The following is a 17,988-nucleotide window of genomic DNA, read 5'->3' as shown; positions in this document are numbered from 1 at the left end:
AATGTAGAAATTCCAATTCTACCTCAAATTGAATCCTATGTAGTAAGCTTAAGAGTTACTAAGTTGACCTGTCTAATAAAAGACAAAAAAAAATAGGCAATATTGCTTTCTGGATCTGCTTCCTTTATTTTATGAAGGGCCTCTCCTCTCTCCCAGATCCTATTAATTACCTAATTAATTACTTGGTAACTTTAATTACCAAGTTTTTGCAGTAGTATAACATGAACCAAAACCAAGAAAAGGGGATGAGTGTATATATGCAAATAAATTAACCATCTGTATCAATGAAACCATGATAATTTTCATATTATATTATCTCATGAATGACATTAACTCAGATAATGATTAAGGAAGAAGGATGAAAAGGTAAACTCATTTGATTTACTAGTATTTTTGGTAGTCGTAATAAAATTCTAAACCATTTTCTCCTCTGTATGAAAAATTTCCAGATTAGCACAGTAAACAATTATACTACAGAGATAGTGTAAATTAATTTGGGGAAGGGGAAAAGAGGAGAAAATTAGGTCTGAGGTCTTACCAAGAATAAAATGAAAAACACACAAGCTCGGTGCTCCTGATTTTTAAGATAGCTGCTAGTTACCTTATTACTTAGGATTTTAAGAAGGCACAGCTTCAAATTCCATTCAGGAAAAGCATTATAAAATATATACATACATAAATCAACGTCTTCAAGGTGACAAGACATTTTAGTGGTACACATTTTACTAAGTACTGATAATATTGATAACTCACCTTTTTTACTAAGATCAATAGCAGCTTCTAAAAGAACTTCTAATTCCCCTTTTGGTAAAACTGGAACCACCCATCGGGGCCTAAGGGTTACAATAAAAGTTTTTCATTGGTTAGTAGTAAAAAGGGCCCATAAAGAACTGACCAATTACAGCATTCTCATTGTCATATATTGAGAATGGAACTCAAAAATTTAGTAGTCCATTAAATCACACGGCGTGGGGGCCAGGAAAACCTACTGTGGTCACCTAGTTCTTTAGGCGATAGAGCAAAAATACACTGATGACAGAGGAAAAGAATATTAAATTCTGCTTTAACAAGCTTAACATGACATTCCAATGGCTTTGTAATCATAAAATATCAGTTAAATAATGACTTTCTGCTACAAAATACAAAGAGAACTTTTATACATTCAGATGTAATATTCCTACTACTGAAAAAGATAGATTTGTTAGAAACATCATTACCAGAAGTAGAAGTAATGTATAAATACTGAGCTGCATTCGATTATAGACTCCTCTGTTAATATTCAGTAGGCACCACCTGCTTCTCAGGAAGGCAAATCATCAGCCCTGCCACTCAAAGGTGGCATTCGTATTTCTAAAGGTACTACCTAACTAGTAATTTAGAGGACATGACCCAGGTGGCATCTACCATATTCCAAAGAGTCACACAGCCTGAGCACCTGCGTGCCCCATCCCAGACAGACAATATGGGATACAGTGGAAAGATTATTACATTTCAAATCAGGGAGAAATGGACTTGGTGTCACAAATCTGCCACTTGGTAGCCTTGAAGTAATTCAAATAACCACTCTGGGCTCAGTTTCTCCAGCTGTAAAAGTGAATAATATCTACTCTACACCTCAAGGTTTTTGGGAGGCTCAAAATCAAATAAATGTGCCAAAGCACACGATTAGTCATAGATCACTAACATCTTTTAGACTATTTCTTCTTTCATCTGCTTTATTACTGTTTTGCTCCTCCCCTCCCCTAAAAACACCTTGACCTCAATGCTATTTCTCCAAAGTAACTATTTAATGGCTAAATGAAGGAAGAACAAGGTGGAGTAAGACACACGCAAAAGAGGTGCTATAAATAAAGAGGAGGCTTGGGGCTTAGCAGGATGTACCAGGTGCGGAAGGACAGTGGTTCCTAAAAAAGAAGAGATTGTATGTTGAGATTAACAAGCGCCAGATGAGCATACTTTGCTAAATGCTCCTAGGAAGGCTGAGGGATCTAGACCAGCCCATAAGAATAGAAATTAAGACTAAGAGATTCATATTGGACCACACTAGAATAACTGGATCCACTCTGTGGATCGCTCAAATTTGGCTTTAGACAAGTACAATATTTAGGCCCAAACTTTCAAGCAAGCCAGACAATCTCATGTATCATGCCAAGTGGAACAAAAATGCCAAGAGACCTCCATTGAACAAAGAGGCTTTTAAGTAGTAGGCCTTGAACTTTGGTTCCATAGCAAGGGCAACATTCATTCATATGCAAAGGTTTTCTCCCATTCTTTCTTCAAGAAACAAAAACCAAACAAACAAAATGTCCAGATGATTACATTAAAAACTCACATATATTAGTACAAGGTAAGCAATGACCAAATTGACAAATACGTAGAGGAGGGAGACAGAAGAAACAATAGTGGAAAGAGTTCTTGCAGAATCATAACTAGAGCAAAACACGATTCTCTATTTCTTCTGATTACTTTCTCCCACGTTCTTTTTAACTAGTATGTATGTGTATATATAGAAGGGGGGGAGAGGTAGATAGATAAAACTACTGAGAATAAGGGAAGATTTAGGGGTAATATTCACTGCCATCTCATTTGATTTTTCTATACTGAAGAACAAGTCACAGTGTCACTATATTTTTCCATTAACCACTGGAAGCAAGAGCTATTAGCTCTGGCTCAAGCTTAAATGCCAAATGATAGTATAAAACAATGCCAATCTTCAAAATTCTTTATGTAGGTAAAAATAAAAACTAACCTGTTGATCATGTCATCCAACTTTGCCAGGTCAGTATGGGGAAATGCAGGTTCCTCATCTTCAAGCTGGGGTGGGGCATCACCTTGACCCTGTTCATCAGGGGGTGTTGCTGGGGAGTTCTCATTAGAAGAATCAGGCGATGAAGTCTTAATTTAAAATGAAAAAAAAAAAAAATGGGATTTAGTTTATAGACCATAAACAGAGAACATCCAGTAAGAAACCATATGAAATTGCAAAGTTTATGAATTCCTTTTAACTTATCATCTTGTGCTATACTATTATAATATACATGTATATTAATGCACATATCACAAATTAGCTACTATAATACCAATATGATATTGGTTTCCATATAGATTAATTATACTAGATTATTATACACCGAGTACACATTTTATGTGAAAAATAAATCAGATGTCTAGTATAATTAAGAGTGTAATTGCATTTTCTGCAATTTAAAGTTCTCAATTCTAAATTTTCAAATCTATTAAGTATCCACAATTTAACGAATGACATAAAAATCATTTAACCTAATAATAAAAAGGGGGAAAAAACCTGAAATGTTTTGTTAATTGTCAAATTGAGTTGTCACTCAATTATAACTAAAAGGATTCCAAGAAAGGAAATAACCTAGTAGAAGCAGCCAGGTGGCACAGTAGAAGATCTAAACTCAGGAAAACCTGAGTCCAGACATTTAACTATCTTTGTGACACACCGTGCTTCTACTTTTAAGGAAATCTACCATATAGAGAGAGTCCTGGTACACTAGAACTGCTTGGGGGTGGTAGGAGTCATATATTCCAACAGGAAAAAAAAAATCAAACCAATCAAAGATGTTAAAAAACCAAAGTATCTATCCCACTGTAACATCTGTATGAACAAGGGATCTGTGCCTTCACTTGATCTACTCGGGAGCTGGAAGAGAAGAGGGAACAAGCACAGGCTAGTATTACAGTTAACTGACAAGCAGATACCCCTATCTCCAGAGGGACAGACACATGTCTGACTTTCACTAAGAGAGTCTAAGCCAGGGGTGGGGAACCTTCGGCCACGAGGCCGCATGTGGCCCTCAAGGTCCTCAAGTGCAGCCCTTCGACTAGATCCAAACTTCACTGGAGAGCCTAGCAGGAGCTTCAGGGAGGCTTTCCCTCCCTTCCCCTTTCTGCTCCCGGGTGGATATACATTCTTGCCTGTCACACCCCACCCCGGGCAACCCCCTAATCCATCCTGCCCCTGCAGGGCATCTACTCTCTCAAGCTGATTCCTGTCTCCCCAATGGTGGTAGCCCCTTCCAAGGCAATATTCTTCCTACCAGGCTATTATTACTGCTCACTTCATTTGAATGAGAAAGGAATTGCCAACTACAATTCTTCCAGTAAGATGGAGACTGTACCACATACTTTGACATTATCCCTTCCAGAACTACTTCCCAACCTCCTGCCCTCTTTCTGATACTCCTAGGCTTTGACATTTGTCTTGCGCACTATCCCTTTAGGACTACTGGGCCTTTCTATCCAACCTCTAGTTCTGAACCCTTCTAGATACTTTATGTCCCAAAATTAGTACACTAATTCTTTAGGAAGAACACCTCCATTTTCTGTATTTGTATTCCCAATATTTAGCAAAATGCCTAGTATAAAGTGCAATATCATCATCATCTCTATGCTGATTATTCTCAAGTTTACCCAGATCTAATCTGCAGACCCACATCTAACTGAATATTAGACATTTCATCTGGATGCTCAGTAGCCATCTTAAACTCAACCATGTCCCAGACTGTATTCATTATCTTTGCCCTCCTACCCATCTTCCCTTCCTCAGTATTGTTGAGGGCACCACCATCCTCCCAGTTCCCCAGGCTCACAATAATCTAGGTGTCACCTTTGACTGCTAACTATCTCTCACCCCGACTCCCCACCCTCACCCATATCCAATCTGTTGCCAAGGTCTGTCGATTATAACTGTGTAATATCTCTTGAATACGTCCTCTTCTTTCCTCTGATGCTGCCAGCATCCTGATATAGGACCTCCTATCCTAACACCTAGACTATTTCAAAATCCTATTAGCTGGTGGACCAGACACAAGTCTGTCTCTATTCCAGTCTCTCCTCCACTCAACCATCTAAGTGATTTTCCTAAAGCACCCATCTGATCATATTACATCCCTTCCCCTCCCATCCACCCCACACTGCTCCCCCAATAAACTCCAGTAGCTCACTATCACCTCCAAGATAATGATCAAATAAAAATCCTGACAGTCAAAGCCTTTCATTACCTACCCCCTTCCCCTCACCTATTCAGTCTTCTTATACTTGAACACCCCCACTGGTACACTTCAATCCAATGACACTGCCCTCCCCTGAGCATTTTCAATGGCTGTCCCTGATGCATGGAATGCACTTCCTACTCATTGTAACCTCCTGGTTTCTTGGCCTTCAAGTCACAGCCCTTAAAGGAAAATAGCTGATCCTCAGAGATGCTAGGAAGATCTATCTAGATGGCTGGCCCTAGAGTCAGAAATTTCATGTCCTGCCTCTGACAAATGCTAACTGTGTAATCATGGCCAAGTCACTTAATATCTCAATTAGCTCAGGCAACTAATGGATGGAGTTTCTATACCAGGAGTTTCCCATACAGATGACAGGTTTGAATGATTTACTCCTCCTTGCCTACCATCCCCCAAAATTTGCTTGACAAATTAGGTTTAAATCAACATTAAACCAAGATTGAAAGTGCATGGACTTCAAGCTGAAAGAGTGCAATGAAGTTGTCTACTGCAATTTCCACATTTTTTAACATCAAAGAAACTGCAGGCCAGGGAGATGATGAATGCCACACAGCTAGCAAATGGTGGACAGAGGATTTGACACCAGGTTTTCTACCTCCAAAACCAACGTGGCTTTCTACTGTATCACATATCTCAACACTATGAATCATAATGAGCTCAAAATGGATATGCAAACTGAACAGTAAAGGTCACATAAAAAAATTAGAAGAAAATAAATCAGGTACATCTTTACATCAAATAGCTTTGCTATGGGTCTGATAATCAATATCCAAAGAGAATTAACAAAAAGATATTACTCATTGATAAATAATCAAAAGATGTGAACAGTTATAAAGTCCTGAATCCCTCTGAATGCCTCAACCTTTTGTCCTATTGCATGATCAATCCCTTGCCAAAACTTAGTCCTACCCCCATGTCCTATTCACTTCTTGCTTAGGAAAGCCAAGAGGAAAACAGAAAATTGTACCAAGTGTACTATAAATTTTTTAAAACAAATTTTAATTTTTTTATCCTGAACTTAAAATACCCCCAAAAAAGCATTTCCATACCTTTAGGAAAGTTTGCTATGTGAAAGTACCAATCTATATTATACAGACTTTTTAAAGTATAAAATTCAACATATAATTTTGAAAACAGTCCTGCTATCTGCAATTCCTTCTAGCCTTCCTTTTGTTCTTTTATCTTTGGGAGAGGAAGGCGTAAAAGACCTATCCCTCGTCCATTTTCTCTTCTCACTCTCCAAATCAGAAAAAAAAATCCCAGTAACAAATAAGCCAAGTAAAATGAGATACATTCTCACAATGGCCAAGTCCAAAAAAGTATGTCTCATTTCTTGGTTAGGAGTGGGAAGCAGAGTTTGTTATTGGTTACATGGATTTGAGGTTGTTTGTTGATCACTGATCAAAGTTCTTAAGTCAAAGTTGTTTTTATTACAATATTAATATTGAATAAATTGTTCTTCTGGCTCTGCTCATTTCGCTCTAGTTCAATTCATACAAGTCTTTCCAGGTTGCTCTAAAACCATCCCTTGCATCATTTTTTACAGAGCATTCATTATATTAGGTTATATTCATATACTATAATTTACCCAGCCACTCCCCAATTGATGGGTACTCATTAGTTTCCAATTCTTCTATACAAAAAAGTACTACTATAAGTATAGTTGACTGATAGACGGACAGACAGACAGACAGACAGGTAATACTAAAATTTCCATATCCTTTTAGAGTTCCCACTGCTGGCCATATAAACCAAAGACATCAAAGATAAAACTAGAAAGGAATCATACACACCAAATTTTTATATATATATATGTATGTATGTATGTATGTATGTATGTATGTATGTATGTATGTATGTATAGAGCAGCATTTTTGTACCAGGAAAAGATTTAGAAACACACTAAGTAGATGCACATTCATTGATGATTGGCTAAACAAATGTAGTACAATCATACATTTGAATCTTCCTGAGTTCTAAATACATCTTAACTATGAAGAAGACAGAAAAGCAGCAATTCAATTTTGGGAACTGATGCAAAGTGAAGCAAGAAAAACCAGGAAAACAATAAACACAATGACTACAAAAACGTAAGTGTAAAGAAGAGCAACAATAGACTCTGAGATCCCTTCTACAGGGAAAGCAATGATGTTGTGAAAATGCACCTCCCCTCCAAATCAAAACTAATTATGTAGTAATAATTACAAACTTTGCCCCAAAGAAGAAATATGACAATGTACTGTGGGTGTGAGACAACCAATCTATTGTCAGACTTCAGTGATGTGCAGGTTTCGCTGAACTGCTCTGCTATTTTCTTCTTTATATTAAAGGATGGGGAGGCATGAATAGGTGCATATTGGAAATTACATAATGTAGATATGTGTGTGTGTAGTATATGTATGTATATATACACATATACACACACCAAAAAATTTAAAAATAAAACTTTTAAAAGTAATTTGAGATGGAGCTACAAATGAGGTTCACTTCACTTACAGCAGGGCCCAAGAGAACAAAATGTTAAGTATGGAATTTAATACAAAATAAATGTCCAAAGATGATCTTTAGCACAAACTTTTCTATAAAATATAGAATAACCTTTTACCCACCAACTCTCAATCTGATCAAGACTTTTAACCTCTTTTCCATAATATGAATTTAGAAATAATAATTTTTCTTTTGTGTAACTGACAGTTGGAAGTGCCAAAAGGAAATGTGCTCATATTACGACATAACAACTGGATGAGCAGACAACCAAATGGAGTTAGCCCAATAAGTAAAGCCCAATGACATGAAAACCAAAACAAATTTGGAGGGCCTAATACTGTGCTTCAGTAGAAAGTACAAGTGGGGAAATGATGAAACTTAATCTGTATAATATGTCCCCCAAAAAACTAATGAAAAAGAAACAGATGGTTTCATTGAGAATGTTCTGTGTTTTACTGTATGTAGAGAAATGTTCTTTGTTTTGGTATTTAAGTTCTAAATTTTAAAAAAGTAGAATGCATGCTCCTAGGGGTGGTGACTGTCTTGCTTGTTATTAAATGTATTTTCTTTCATTTATTCATAGCATTCAAGGAAGTCATGGGCACTTCCATGTCACAATAAGCACAGGATCAGAATTCTATTAGTGAAGGAATTTTGTGATCTATTTTAAAATTCTATGTAGTACACATTATGATACAATAAAAATGTTGTCAGAAGATTTTGTTTAAACATTTTCTCCCACTTGAATACTTTCTGTTAAAGACAGCCTTTTCAAAAACATAGCCAAAATGTACAGTTTCATAATGAGTAATGCAAAAAATAACAAAAAAAGTGGAATATGGATTGATGAAATATAATTTGTAGGCACATTTATTTTGGATGCAATGATAACAAGCCTAATTGGCCATACTACTTTTCTTGCTAAGGTATTCAACAGGAGAGTTAAATGTTACTAGTGCACACTACTTAATTTTCTTAGGATAATACTTTCATTATGTTGCTCCAATTTAAGAGTCTGAAATTCCTACCTATAGTTAATTTGAGCAAAAGTGTATCAGTCAGCTATTCCATCAAGACAGAGAAAGAATCAGAGAAAAAAACTATTCATTTTCCTATACTCTTGAGTCCGTTGCCTTCTTGGCCTACTGCTCATCAAACCTTGCCAAACTCCAAGTTAGGATCATTGTCATCACCCTCTGTCTTTGCTTGAATTCATGGGGTACTGAATGGAACTGCACAGAAAAAAAAACAAAAAACACAAAACTACACTGATTGAGTCCACTAAAAATCCATGCTATATAATTTAATATGGGCCCTCACTTCAGCAAAATAATCCTTTTACGTCTCCCTAATTAACTATCCTGGGGCAGCTAGGTGGCATAGGGGATAGAATGCTGGCCTGAAGTCAGGAATTCTTCTTCCTGAGTTCAAATCCAGCCTTAGACATTAGCTATGTGATTTTGGACAAGTCACCTAGCTTGCTCTCCTTGCCTCAGTTCCTAACCTGTAAAATGAGCTGGAGAAGGAAATGGCAAACCAATCTGGCATCTTTGCCAAGAAAACGTCAATGGCATCACAGAGAGTCAGACACAATTGAAACAACTTAACAACAACAACCCACTCACCAGTGACTGTTCCAAACCTTCCAGTTTCTCTCCTCCCTCACAATACTTCTACCCCAAACCCTCCTAAGCTGCAGACTTCCTCAAGTTCCTCAGTGAAAAAACTGAGGGCACTGACCAAATCTCCTGGAGGGCATTCTCCATCTTCTAAAAGTGTTGGACCTGGAGTCAGGAGGATTAGAGCCAAATCCAGCCTGGGCAAGTCACTTAACCTGTTTTTCTCAGTTTCCTCCTCTGAAAAATGGGGATAAAAGCGCCTCTCTCCCAAGGATAACATGAGTGATTTGAAAATCTTAAAATGCAATATGAAATACTAGTTACCATTATTGCTATTTTCTTCCCCCATGATTTGCTCTTTCATCCTGGTCTCATGTGAAGACGCAGACCTTTCCAAGGAAAACCCTTCAACTAACTCCTTGATGCCATTCATTCCTGCAGTCTTTTGCAGACTTCAATCCCTGGATATTTCCCTGCTGCCAAAAAACATGTGCATGATGTCCCTCTCCATGCCCTTAAAAAAACGGTCCTCATTAAGAAAGCCATCTACAATGGCTATGTCCATTTCTTCTCCTCTCGCTGGACTCAGCCCTTTTCCTTCTGGCTTTCAACCTCACCATTCAACTGAAGATGCTACCTCCAAAATCATCAATAATCTCTTTATTAACTAACCTAATGGCCTTTTCTTAATCCCCATCTTTCTTGAGCTATCCTTAGCCTTTACACTGTTGATCACGGTCCTCCTAGATAGTCTCTCCTCTTTGGGTTTTTGTGTCATTGTTAAAAGCTCTCCTGGTTCTCCTCCGACCTCTGTGACTACTCTTTCTCAGTCACTTTTGCTGCATCATCCCAGTTATACCAAATAACCCTCAGGATCCTCCACGGTTTAATCCCGGCCCGCTTCTCCCTCTATATTATCATGCTTAATGATGTCATCAGCTCCCCATGGGTTCAATTATCTTCTCCATGTAAATAATTCCCAGAATAATATGCCCCTTCCTAACCTCTCATCTGAGCTCCAGTCTTGCTGCACCAACTGCCTTTTGGACACTTCAAACTGCATATCCCATAGGCATCTCATACTCAATTATGTCCCAAACAGAACTCATTTATCTTTCCTCTCCAAACTTTCCCTCTCATTTTTCTTATTACTATTGAGAAATAATAATTTCTTATTACTATTATTACTCTTTCTTATTACTTATTATTACCTCCCAAGTAATAATCTAGATGTCATCCTCCACTTAAACTTATCCCATATATCCAATCTACTGTCAAGTCTTGTTTCTACTTTCGCCACATTTTTTATAGTTAACAAACATTTATTAAGCTCCTCTATGTGCCAGGCACTAAGTGCTAGGGAGCAGATACCTGTCCCTGAGTAAATCACTTAACTCGTTTGCCTCAGTTTCCTTATCTGTAAAATGGGGATGACAATAATAATAATAATAATAATCATATTAATAGTAGCTATTACCCAGGGTTGCTGCGAGGATCAAATGAGAACATTTTAAAGGGCTTAGCACAGTTACTTGCACATAATAAGCACTATATAAACGTTACAGTCATCGTCATTATTTTAGAGACTTAAGGCAAAAAATCGACAAGCGGCCAGTTGATACGTTCCACCAGTATCCTCATAATGCCATGGGAACTGAAGGAAAGATGCCTGTGTAGAATTTTAAGGAAGAAATCTCCCCTAAATGGGAGGACATACTTACATGGCAAACTGCATCAATGAAAGAGGGAATCTCTATTCTTGGAATGATTACCCACACAGATGAAATCACAGATCTGAAGTATTAAAATAAGACCCTACTGCTATTTCATCGATTAACAGCTAGAACTTACTCCCTTCTCCTTTATCTTGCCTTCCCCTAGCTATGAACTGAAATATTTCCCATAAATATTAATAGCTCATTTTGATGTACCACTGCATGAGTGGCAAGTGAGAAAACCAAGGTATTCTTCACCAACAGGGACACCCCTAGAGAAAAATGTTAAGAACTACCTGAAAAATTTTTTCTTCGATTCTTTTATTTCTCTGGGCACAAGTTCTGGTCCCACCTTTTTTCATCTTTCCTTACCACAATTCAGTTAAATGAACAGTTCAGTTGCTCTTTTATATATTCACAAATATTCTCTTTCTTTTTCACTTATTTTTCAAATCTAATTAAATTATACAACTCTAATATATACTTCCATCTTCCCATAATTCAATTATAATCCTCCACCATTACAACAAATTTTTAATCATAGCTTATAGACCTAAGACTATAGTGATACATCTGTATCAAAAAACCAAAAAAATCAAAGCTCCAATTCTGTAGCAAAATTAGACAAGACAAACAAATAATGACCATCACACTTGAAATTATGCAGGAATCACACTGAAAATCACCCCCAAAATTTTCATGTACTTCCTCATTCACTTTTGATTGAACATGCTTATCCAATAACCACAGCAGGAAATATCAATGAAAAGTTCTAGTTCAGTTTTTTTTTTCCCACTTTAATTTGGAGGTGCTGTTTTCCCTTTAGTACTGCCAGTGTATGGTATTTTAACAATATTATAGATCAAACAGAATTTTGTAGACTAATTTAGTAACCTAGAAACTACTATAATTTCTATCAGAAAACAGACTGCAAGTTCCAAACAACTGACTCACAAAAAGATTTTTGGGACACATTTTATTTGTAAGCTGAAGACTGCATTATGTGTGTGTGTATATGTAAATGTATGTATGTCTATTTCCCAGTTAAAGTGTAACTAGGAAATAAATATTTAACAAAATAAAAACATAAGTGATGTAGATAATGTTAATATGTGGTTTTCTAAGTCAAACATGAAGCTGCGGGGATCCTTACCTACAGTTTAGAGGCCCCTATCTCTATTTGAGTTTGATACCATTGTTACACGGCAATAGTAAACACTTTGTGATTTAAAATTAATTTGGCTTTGAAAATTACAGGTACCTGAGATAAATTGAGAACACGGAACATGTTAGGAAGAAGGTTGTGGGGAAATGATCAGTAGAAGAAAAAAAGGACTTGCCCAAATAAGAAGGAAATCCCGTATGTGACAGGAAGGTGAAGTATCCTAGATCAGAGTTAAATGTGGGAAAGAGAAAGAAAGAAAACCTAAAAGAAAACAATCTCTTGGCCTGGATGTTGCTTTAGATTCTAATTCTGATTTACAGGAGAAAAAGAACAAGAACAATTAAGGAAAATACATAATAAGAATAAAAAGGATGAGGAAGATAAAGGATGAGGGCACACTCTAGAAGAAGGCAAGACAAGGCAAGCTTAGGCAAATTAGAAGAGAAGAGAAAATGAGAGATCTAAGTAAACTGACAACATAGATAGGTGGGTGGGGCAAGTTTTTTGTTAATAAGATTTTTAACAATTAGCAATTAGATATGAAAACTTTTAACTGGATACTGAGGGTTGAGATGTAAACATCTTCCAGGTAGTTTCCAGATAAAGGGCTGAAAAACTTAACCATTGTGAATAGTAGAGGAAAATGCACAGCTACCTGACTGAATTGAAGGTATAGCATTTGTATTTCTTCCCCAGTTCAGACCGTTATCTGAGCTCCAAGTATAAGCCAATTTGCCTTCTAAAGAAAGTGCAAAGACTAGAAGAATGACTGACTACAGGTTGTTAGTTTAGGGAACATAAAGAGTTCCTTAAAGAAACAGAAACAAGACTGGGGTGAGGGGGAGAGAAGAGGAGTTCTGAGGTGGAGGATATAGAGGAACTTGGTATTTGTTAGAATGATAGAGAATAGAAGTTTTCTACAGAATGGGAAAGGAAGGAACAGGCAAAATTAGAACTCAAAAGAATACTTTTGAGAGTCTTCTAAAGAAGAGAAAGCTAGATGCTGAGGAGGAAAAAGTTGGTTGTACTATCAAGAATGACACAGAATCTAAGTGGCAGTTCACCACGTAAGGGGCATAAGAAGAAAAGAGTAGTAACATAGTTGGCAATTTTTTCCATATTGTAGTACTGAGGCTACATCTCTAAGAACTAACTTCCTAAGAGTTGTCAAAATGAGTGATAACTACCCACATCTGGAGATTGATGTGGACACAAATGACAGTTTCAGAAGGGATCGAAAAATCATCAACGATTAGATTCTTCTTGGGGAAGAAACTTAAGACAATATGGGCACTGGTCTGTTTTACTAACTTTTGGTTACAGAAAGCAAGGGATGTAGATGGGAAACATTCACCTAGCAGCATGGTCTGAGAACGAGATTTGGATCCCTGGATCACAGTTTACATTATGGGAATGACATTCAGAGCCAGAGATGTAGTATATATAAAAAAGGCTGAAAAGAATACATTTTTTGAGAAGGAAGCCAGGTAGTATAGTGGATAGAGTACAGGGTCTGGAGTTCAGAAGATCTAAGTTAAAATCCAGCCTCAGATCCTTACTTAGCTATGTTGCCCTGGGCAAGTCATTTAACCCTGTTTCCTCATCTGCAAGATGAGCTGGGAGAAGAAAATGGTAAACCACTCCAGTATCTTTGCCAAGAAAACCCCAAATGAGGTCATGAAGAGTCAGACATATGAATAAAATGACTGAGCTACAAAAAAGGACACATTTGCCAAGTAGTCTTGCAAATCTAATCAAAAGGGTTTTAAATTTGAAAGGATAGGAAAGGGAGAAAGATGTCTCTGTACATTCCCCAAGATAGACACTGGTTCTTAATTTTTTTTCTATTATGAACACCGTCTACAACTTGGTCAGTCTTATTTACTTTCTCAAAAGGCTTTTAAATACATGAAATAAAATACGTAGAATTACAAAGGAAACCAATTATATTGAAATAGCTATCAAAATATTTAAAAAAGTACAAGTTCATGGATTATAAATTAAGATGCACTACTACAGAGATTAGCCATAAAGGAAAACGAATTGCAGTTAGAATACCCACAAATCCATAGGAGACAAAATCTAAGAAGGAAGCCAGGAGTAAAACTCATAGACTTAAGGATTTATATCCAATTGTCAAGATTTTGGGCAACCAGCAGGAGGAACTAAAAGTTCTAGTGCAAGAAGGCAAATAATTTAAATTTATAGGTTATCATTGAGACTTGGTGAGCTGAAAGCCTTGACTGGACCTGGGCCCTGGGTGAATAAAACTCAGTCAAAAGAAATAGGGTAAGTAAAAAAGGGTAGAGATAGGGTACCAACATATATTATTAATGAAAAAATTCAGGGAACACAAAGAGTGTAATAACAGTAGAATAACGGTATTTGGATGAAGGTCAAAGGAAGGACAAATAGGAATGCTTTTGTCACTTGAGTATACTACACAGTAAAATGTATATATCACACACACACACACACACACACACACACACACACACACACACACACAGCCATGACATAATTAAGAATTTGGGGAACTTACGAACAGAGGCACGACTAAGAAGTGATATGGGACTTCAATCACCCAGACATCTGCTAGAGCTCTATTTCTGGCAAAAGCAAATTAGCCAATAATTTCTTGATTTTCTTTAGTGATCATTTTGTCTTTCAAAAGGTATGGTAACCAAGAAAAGGTAAATACCAACAAAGAGAAACTGACTTTTGGGGTGGAAATGATGGGAATTCTGGTGAGAAAGAACCATTCTACTTTACAATTCCAAAGTAAAAGGGACAATGAGAAACAATCCAAATAAGGAAAATGGGATTTATCTGAAGAGAACTATGTGGTTGCACATGAAACTAACACACCAACTTGGATTTTTAAAAGAAGTGTAAATGAAAGCAAAGCCAAATAACAGAAGACGGTTAAGAAAGCTGTAGTTAGGACTCTTTTGTCATTCCCCAGAAAACCCCTCTTCTGGGAGGGCTATTTTCACCTTGGAATAATACCTTGGTATATATGCCCAAATACTCTGTCATGCCTTCTCTTCGTGATTCCTGGATTTCTTCATAAATATCTTGGTCCCTGTGGACCCTTCCCTATGTATGGATGGCTCCTCCCCAAACCTCCATTTAAGGAGGCCACTCTGATCTTCCATCTCTTCAACTCTAACCAGGTTGCAATCCAGACATCTCCATAACACCCCTTACAGGTACCTTCCTCTGTCTTCCCCAACCCCCTTCAGTTTTCTTTATGTGTGGTCTGTTGTCCTCCCCCATTAGGATGTAAGAGAAAACATGCTCATCAAATTTGCAAATGAAACAAAGTTGGGAGGGATAACTAACATTTTATATAATAGTAAGCATCCAAAAAGATCCTAAGATAAATTTCAATCACAATAAACAAAAGTCTTAGACAAGGGCTTAAAAAATATCAACTTTTACATTTTACAGGATGAAGAAAAATGGTTAAACAGCAACTTGCCAGAAAATATCTGTGGAGTGTTTAGAGAACTTCAAACTTAAAGAATCAGAACCATTAGGCGGTAGCCAAAAAGGCTGATGCATACTTTGACTGCATCGAGAGGCACAGCTTCATGAAATAAGAAGATGCTAGTCCCACGACAATGTGCTCTAATGAAATTACATCTGCAGCACTATGGTCTTTAGCTCTGGATAGCACAGTTTAAGTAGGAGAATAACCAGGATGGTGAAGCGTCTTGGCCTTGTCAATAACCAAAGCCCATTTGTTACAAGGACTGTGAAGGAGTTTAACATGGAGAAGAGATACAATTATTGCTCTCTTTAAGTATTTGAATAGCTGTCTTGAGAAAGAGCGTTTCAATTTGTTGTTCTCTTAGGGCAGAAACAAAAGCAATGGGCTGCGAAAAAGTCAATTTGGTCTTGGCATTAACTGATCTGTATTAAGAAGTGGTGAGTTTTCCATCCTGAGAGAAGTCACACACATTTTTAAAGTAATATTATACTAAAGATTACTTTAGGGAATGGGTTGGACTACATCATCACTGAGTCCTTTCCAACTCTAAAATTCTATTACTCTGTAATATGCACAATGATGTAAAACTGAACATGGCCAAGTTCCTCCCCTCAAGTCTAAAAGAGAACATAAATAACTATGTCTATAAGAAAGAACAGGATGCACTATAAAAGAAAACAAAATGAAATAAAAGTTAGCTTAACACTTTGTGGTCTTCCATATAATGGCTGCTTAACTACTGATGGGTAAAAATGGAAGAAGACGGGAACTAAAATAATAAAACTTTATGAAAAGACCAAAAATAAGATTCTAATGCAGAAAAATAACAAAAATTTTATTTAGATATAACAGTACACCTACAACAGGCTTATATTTCTTCCATTATTCAACTTAACCACGTAAAATGATATGAGATCAGTCTGAAAACTGGAAGCAATAGAAACTGAGATCTGAAGCAGAACACAGCGAAGTCAAGAGAAGAAAGCCCAATAGCCTAATAAACATCCAACCCCTGTGGAAAAGGGTTTGTATTCAACATAGAAATCCAAATGAGAAGTTAATAAATATGTGAGTCTACTGTACTTATCTAAAATAGCCCTAAATTTGCTCAATATTTTACATTCTGGACCTACATTAATTAAAGACATTTGTTATTAGCCTATTAAAAATGGTAGAAACTCTTTGCTCTCATAAACTTGATAAACATTTCCCACAGATGTCTAGCTTAAATATTTTTAAAATTCAGCCCAGTCCTGTTCAAACTATTATAAAACTATTATAAATTCTAAATTAACAAAGTCCAAATAAATGAGGTTTTTACGGTATACTTAAGTATTTTTCATCACTATTAAACTATTACAAGATTAACATTAAGGATTATTGTATAAGTGAACAATAAAACACTTAAAATACAATATGGGAAAGTATCAAATAGAAGAAGAAACCAGATATAATTACAGAAGTCAAAATAAATTCTCAGATATTTTGAGACAAACATCACAAAATAATAACATATGATTTTTATGATTACAAAACCACAGAAAAGCAAAAAAGAATTCAAACATTTTACTACCATTAACTGCAACGAAGTTGAATGACTTACTCCAGGGCACACAAGTGATAACAGAGATAAAATTCAGACCCAAGTGAATGCTCTTCTCACAAGACCATAGTGAATATAAGGTCAATCACTAGAATCATAGCTATTGTTATAGGTTAAGTGATTTCAATCAATTAATCAATAAACATTTATTAAGCTCCTACTATGTGTGCCAGGCACTGTGCTAAATTTAGGTTGGACATACAAAAAGAGTTATAAAAGACAGTCCCTGCCCTGGAGGAGCTTATAATCTAATGAGGAAGAAAATACGAAAACAAGTATGTACAAAGCAAGCTATATACAGGATAAATAGGAAATAATTAATAAAAGGGAAGGCACTGGAAGTAAGAGGTATTGGGGAAGGCTCCCTGTAGGAACTGGAACTTAAAGGAAGCCAGGAAGGTCACTAGTCAGAGCAGAGGAGGGAGAGCACTCCAGGCATGAAGAACAGGCATGAGAACACCCAGAGCTAAGAGATGGAGCATCTTGTTCATGGAACAGCTACAAGGCCAGTGTCACTGGATTGAGTAGTACATGCTGTGGGGTGAGGTGTAAGAAAATGAAAGGCGGGAGGAGACTAGTTTTTAAAGGACTTTGAACGCCAAACACGGCATTTTATATTTGAAACTCGAAGCAATAGGAAGTCACTGGACTTTACTAAGTAGGAGGGTGACATGGTTGGACCTGTGTTTCAGGAAAATCACTTTAGTGGCTGAATGGATGGACACACTTACCAGCAGGCTATTGGAACAATCCAGAAAAGATGCTGCAGGCCTTGTAAGAGCTTGTATATGGGGGATTGTGGGGTGGCAAGGGTAGTGGTGGTCTGAGAAATAATGAGGAATCCAGGATAACTTTTAGGTTGTGAGG

General features: G+C 36.8%; 1 protein-coding gene across 5 annotated transcripts in view; it reads right to left on the bottom strand.

Moving 5' to 3' along the window:
* USP9X (ubiquitin specific peptidase 9 X-linked) overlaps positions 1–17,988 on the bottom strand; it is a 257,781-nt gene that overhangs the window by 154,733 nt on the left and 85,060 nt on the right. For all 5 annotated transcript variants that reach the window (XM_036744544.1, XM_036744547.1, XM_036744546.1 and 2 more), the window contains exons 3-4: positions 2,750–2,895; positions 754–833 (exon numbers count right to left, since the gene is read on the bottom strand). In XM_036744544.1, coding sequence (XP_036600439.1) covers positions 754–833; positions 2,750–2,895 — 226 coding nt within the window. The remainder of the gene's footprint in view (positions 1–753; positions 834–2,749; positions 2,896–17,988) is intronic.

This window comes from Trichosurus vulpecula, chromosome 2, assembly GCF_011100635.1.
Source record: "Trichosurus vulpecula isolate mTriVul1 chromosome 2, mTriVul1.pri, whole genome shotgun sequence".
Taxonomy (NCBI): domain Eukaryota; kingdom Metazoa; phylum Chordata; class Mammalia; order Diprotodontia; family Phalangeridae; genus Trichosurus; species Trichosurus vulpecula.
Note: the sequence above shows the minus strand (reverse complement) of the source record. Positions and strands in the feature narration are given on the sequence as shown.